Source organism: Mesitornis unicolor, unplaced genomic scaffold (genome assembly GCF_000695765.1).
Source record: "Mesitornis unicolor isolate BGI_N332 unplaced genomic scaffold, ASM69576v1 scaffold33083, whole genome shotgun sequence".
NCBI classification, from domain to species: domain Eukaryota; kingdom Metazoa; phylum Chordata; class Aves; order Mesitornithiformes; family Mesitornithidae; genus Mesitornis; species Mesitornis unicolor.
In genome coordinates, this window is record NW_010175918.1 from 52,204 (window position 1) to 53,027 (window position 824).

Below are 824 nucleotides of genomic sequence, written 5' to 3' on the forward strand. Positions count from 1 at the left end.
AAGAGCGTTTGGAAAGGGTGTCACAACCACCAACAAAGGTGTTGTCCAACGGGAGTTCCTGAATCACGTGGTGCTTTTTCACTGAAACTGGGGTGTCAGGTTTGAGATGAAAAGCAGACTGTGGAGAGGCAGATTTGTAATGCTTGGCAAGATCAGGACTGTTAGGCTTAAAGGTTGTTGGTGGTGCTGTGCCCCAATCAAATCTTCCTATACTTTGCTCCTCCAGCTCCGCTGGAAGGCTTATAGTCCCGTTGATAGGTTCATGAACTGCATCATCAGGTTTGGACTCCTCAATGGTCACAAAGTTCAAAAGAGAGCTCTTCGGAGATTTCCTTTTCTTCCTTTTCTTTTTCTTGTTTTGCTTGTTCTCCTGATTGGGAGACATCCACTCAGCACCTTGCTTGCTCCTCTGGGCAGCTTTGAATCTGGATGCATGTCGGCAGCGAACGAGAACTGTGACAAATATCACAACTATGACAACCATGGCACCTGCCACAATGGCAATCATGATCGTGAGATAGTCCTCGTTTTGGTAGGGTTGGCTACTGTCCCCTATGTTCCGGTCCAAAGGTGTTTCCATAGTCCTGCGTATCAAGTCATAAATATAAGAGGCATTTCCAGCAGTATCATTTACATACAAAAATACAAGCACAAGAGTATGCAGGGATTTGGGATAACCCAAATCACTTATGTTGACAACTAAGCGATGCAGCCCCACATCATTAGGAGTTGGTTTTTCTTCCAGAGTGATGTTACCTGTTACTGGGTCAATACGAAACAAACCCTTGTTATTTCCACTTACAATTGTGTACTTCAGCTCGGCA

At 44.9% G+C, this 824-nt stretch overlaps 1 protein-coding gene across 1 annotated transcript in view; it reads right to left on the reverse strand.

Moving 5' to 3' along the window:
- PCDH9 (protocadherin 9) overlaps positions 1-824 on the reverse strand; it is a 4,523-nt gene that overhangs the window by 175 nt on the left and 3,524 nt on the right. The window contains 1 exon segment of the mRNA XM_010181590.1: positions 1-824. This exon segment is cut by the window's left edge and continues 26 nt beyond it; it is cut by the window's right edge and continues 8 nt beyond it. Coding sequence (XP_010179892.1) covers positions 1-824 — 824 coding nt within the window.